General features: G+C 29.3%; 1 protein-coding gene across 1 annotated transcript; it reads right to left on the bottom strand.

Annotated features, from left to right (window-relative positions):
* On the bottom strand, positions 559–3,480 carry LOC109353970 (putative pectinesterase 52). The gene is made up of 5 exons (XM_019596324.1): positions 3,257–3,480; positions 2,690–2,852; positions 2,400–2,588; positions 2,044–2,285; positions 559–727 (listed from the first exon to the last, which is right to left on the bottom strand). Exons 1-5 carry the CDS (start codon positions 3,478–3,480, stop codon positions 559–561), a joined length of 987 nt encoding a protein of 328 aa, XP_019451869.1.

The following is a 3,681-nucleotide window of genomic DNA, read 5'->3' as shown; positions in this document are numbered from 1 at the left end:
TTGGGTGAAGAATCAGTTATGTTTCCTAGGAAACTCCATGAAATGATTGGTTTGTTGATGTTCATGATTGTTGCATAAATTAAGATCTCGTATCTTTGGAATCAAACCCTAGCGGAAGGGTTCATCAGGCACCCACCACACATGTTTATAATTGCTTTATTTTCAATTTGGATTTCGTCGTAAACTATTCAAAGATTAATACAAGTATTTCTCAGCCTTCTGTTATTTGTTCTTATATATGTATCAGGATAAATTGTTTTCATAAAGTGATTATTTATGACCAGAAGACACACATATAATTTAATTCTATCAATAAAAGGCTTATTATAATGCATTTGTTTTAACTCTATCTATAGTCTTTGGCGTTGCATTTATATTTTGAAGGAGTTTTTTAAAACCAGATTATAGAATAAAAAATTATCAAAGTTTTTGAAAACTCAATTCTACCCCTCCTCTAAAAATTTGAGACAAGTTCGATAACATCAATGGGATGACATTCAAGCCGGTTAAAATTTAGAACACCAATTAAATAAACAATTTACTTAATAGCATATCATATTACAAAATACTAATGGGTAATTTGGACAACCAACCATCATTATCAATGAAAGATGATAAAGAAAATTGTTCTAACTGTGAAGCATCAAGGTTTTTCTCCAATGGGTCTTTTTGTGATGTAAGAGTCCCTGGCCCTGTACATTTAACTGCTGCATATGTGAACTGAGATCTGCATAAATTTATTAGCAAACTAATTAGGAGAAAACTTATCATATATCAAACTAAAAAATAGTGTACATATAATGCTATGGAACCATTTATTTTAAAAGAAAAAGATGGCCATTAATATGTGACTACATAAAAAACCTGTTAAAAAATAATGGATGGATAGTGAAATTCAATGAGCATATAATATTACTACAATTAGATTCATCTTGAAAAAGTGAAACCTTCTCTTGGCCTCTATTTTTCCAAGTACCCATCATCTTTGGGAGTTTATATTAACTCTGGAGTGAGGACCATAAGTTCTTATTGGCATTATATTATTGTTGATGTTAAAAATAGAGTTAATTATAACACCCCTGAATTTTAGTGAAATTATACAAATTACTCCTCACTTTTTTATACCTACAAAAACCTCCCATATTTTTTATACTTTCATTATACTTATCACCCCTACATGAGAAATAAGTGTAATTTTTTAAATAAATTTTTTGATAAATGCAATTAAGTTAAAGAAACCATCGTATATTAAGACGAAAAATCTAAATAATATATAAATCAATGTATCTTTATTATTTTTTATTACAAAATGCATCAACAATTCTAAAGAGATATTGTTTAAATTGCTCTTATACTAATATCGTAAAGAACCAAAAATAATAATGAGGTATCGACTCATATATTATTTGGACTTGTTTCCACGATATACCATGTTTTGTTTAACTTAATTACATTTATCACATTTTTTGTTTAAAAGATTGCACTTATTTCTCATGCATGAGTGGTCCATGTAATGAAAGTATAAAAATTAGGGGGTTTATGTAGGTGTAGAAAATTGAGGATGATTTATGTAATTTCACTAAAAAAATCATCGAGTGTCAGTGTAATTTCTCATAAAAAAATATGGAATGATATAAATTCACAAATATTCTCTTTAGGTAAAAAAAATACTAGTATCCACTCCTACAATTAATTGATCAATCTATATTAAAAGAAAAAGGACCAACATTAATGACTGCCACAATAAAACATGTTAAAAAAATAATTGATGAATATTGAAAGTCGTTAGGTATATATATATAAGGGAAAAAACAATTGATGAGTTTTACACAATTTCACTTTATTATTCACAAGTCATGTTTTATCATTATTGTCCTTTCAAAAAAGTAATAGATATGAATTATGATAATATACTTACCGTATATAAATTTTTATATTGATAATGCATAAATATTACATTTTGTAAAGAATAGGTAGAGTTATAAATCTTTATATTGTCACATTTGCTTTAAAAAGAAAAAGAAAAAAAGAAGTGAAACTTACTCATTGCCTTTAAAATTCCAAGCATTCCATCTTTCAGAGGTTACCGCTGATGAAAAATGTGTTTCATAAAATATAACTCTAGAGTATGGACCATAAGCTCTTCCTAATTTTACATTGCCACTGTTTCCAATAACAGAACCTCGTCTAAATATAAAACCACTCGTGTCATTTTCTGAATCACGATATTGGGCAGTTATAAAAGCTGGTGGAGATATTGGTCCTGTAGCATTAATCACACAATCCTACCACAACAAATGACAAACCATGTTAAATCCACATGCTTCATTATTTTTGATATTTCTGTAACCCATTTAAAACTTTGGTTCATTCTAATAAAAATATATGTATATTATTACCTCATAATAGGATTGGCCACTACCAAAAATGAAATCAACTTCACCTTCAATGTAGCAATTTTTAAAATAATGGCGTCCATTTGAATCAAGCAAAGTGTCTTGAAAGCCATAGAATCTACAGTTATAAAAGACCGATTTATCTCCAAATATGGCTGCTGCTACTGCTTGTGACCCAACACCAAATGTGTTCTGTAAATACCCATTCATACATTAACAACAAAGATTAGTTTAGAGCAGTATCAAATCGTTACAATTTATTTATATATATATTTATAAGTGTATGTGTTTACCTTGATGGTAATGCCAAGCACAACCACATTGGGTGGAGAAGAAGAAAACGTTGGATTCCAATCACCATTTACTTGGTGGGGATTGTATTGGATGATCGTGTTCTTGCTACCGGCTCCTTTTAAGATTATGCATGGCTTATCTAAAGATATATTAATCATCTCCCTACATACAGAATAATTATCAATTACTGACAAAATTTAAATATTAAAAATTAAAAGTCTATATTTTTTCCTTGTGTTGGTATTCTTATTGCTAATTTGTTTCGAGTATCAAGGTTACCCCTCATAGGAAGTAGTATCTATCCTTTTTATAAGCAAAATCTATTGAATGGCTATATCAATGCTAAACCCATACACAATAAAGAGTTTATATAGAATTTGAAGTTACAAATGATCATCAATTCCAAACAAATAATTTGATTTGTACATGATGGCAATGTTGCCCCTACTGATCAAATCTTAACATTTGATGTTAGAATACATGCAGTAACTACACTAGACGAAGGCTCAGTTGATAAACACTATAATCATTGATTTTATGTAAATATAAAAAAAAATACAACTTACTTGTACGTGCCAGCATGTATGTTAATCTGAACCCACTTGTTATTGTTCTGCCTTATAGAATCAATTGCAGCTTGAATAGTATTGAATGCTACATTTTTACCTTTACCAACAGTGAGATGAGTTCTAATTCTCTTCCCACCACAATCTGTGGCTCCTGTGAGCTTGAAAGAGCAGCTAATAAATAACATTAAGGGGAGAACTAATAGTCTAGGAAGCAATGCCATGTTAGCTTATTAGTGTGGATGAAATATATGTGTATGTATATGTGTATATGTATATATGTGTATGTATATGTATATTAACTGTGGTTACAATTAGGTAGCTTTTACCACAATTATGGGAAATCAGACAACAATTGCAATCCTAATGGGATTGTGGAATGCAATTTTAAATAAGTTATGGTCTTACCAATAAATGCATTTGGT

Source organism: Lupinus angustifolius, chromosome LG08 (assembly GCF_001865875.1).
Source record: "Lupinus angustifolius cultivar Tanjil chromosome LG08, LupAngTanjil_v1.0, whole genome shotgun sequence".
NCBI lineage: Eukaryota > Viridiplantae > Streptophyta > Magnoliopsida > Fabales > Fabaceae > Lupinus > Lupinus angustifolius.
Note: the sequence above shows the minus strand (reverse complement) of the source record. Positions and strands in the feature narration are given on the sequence as shown.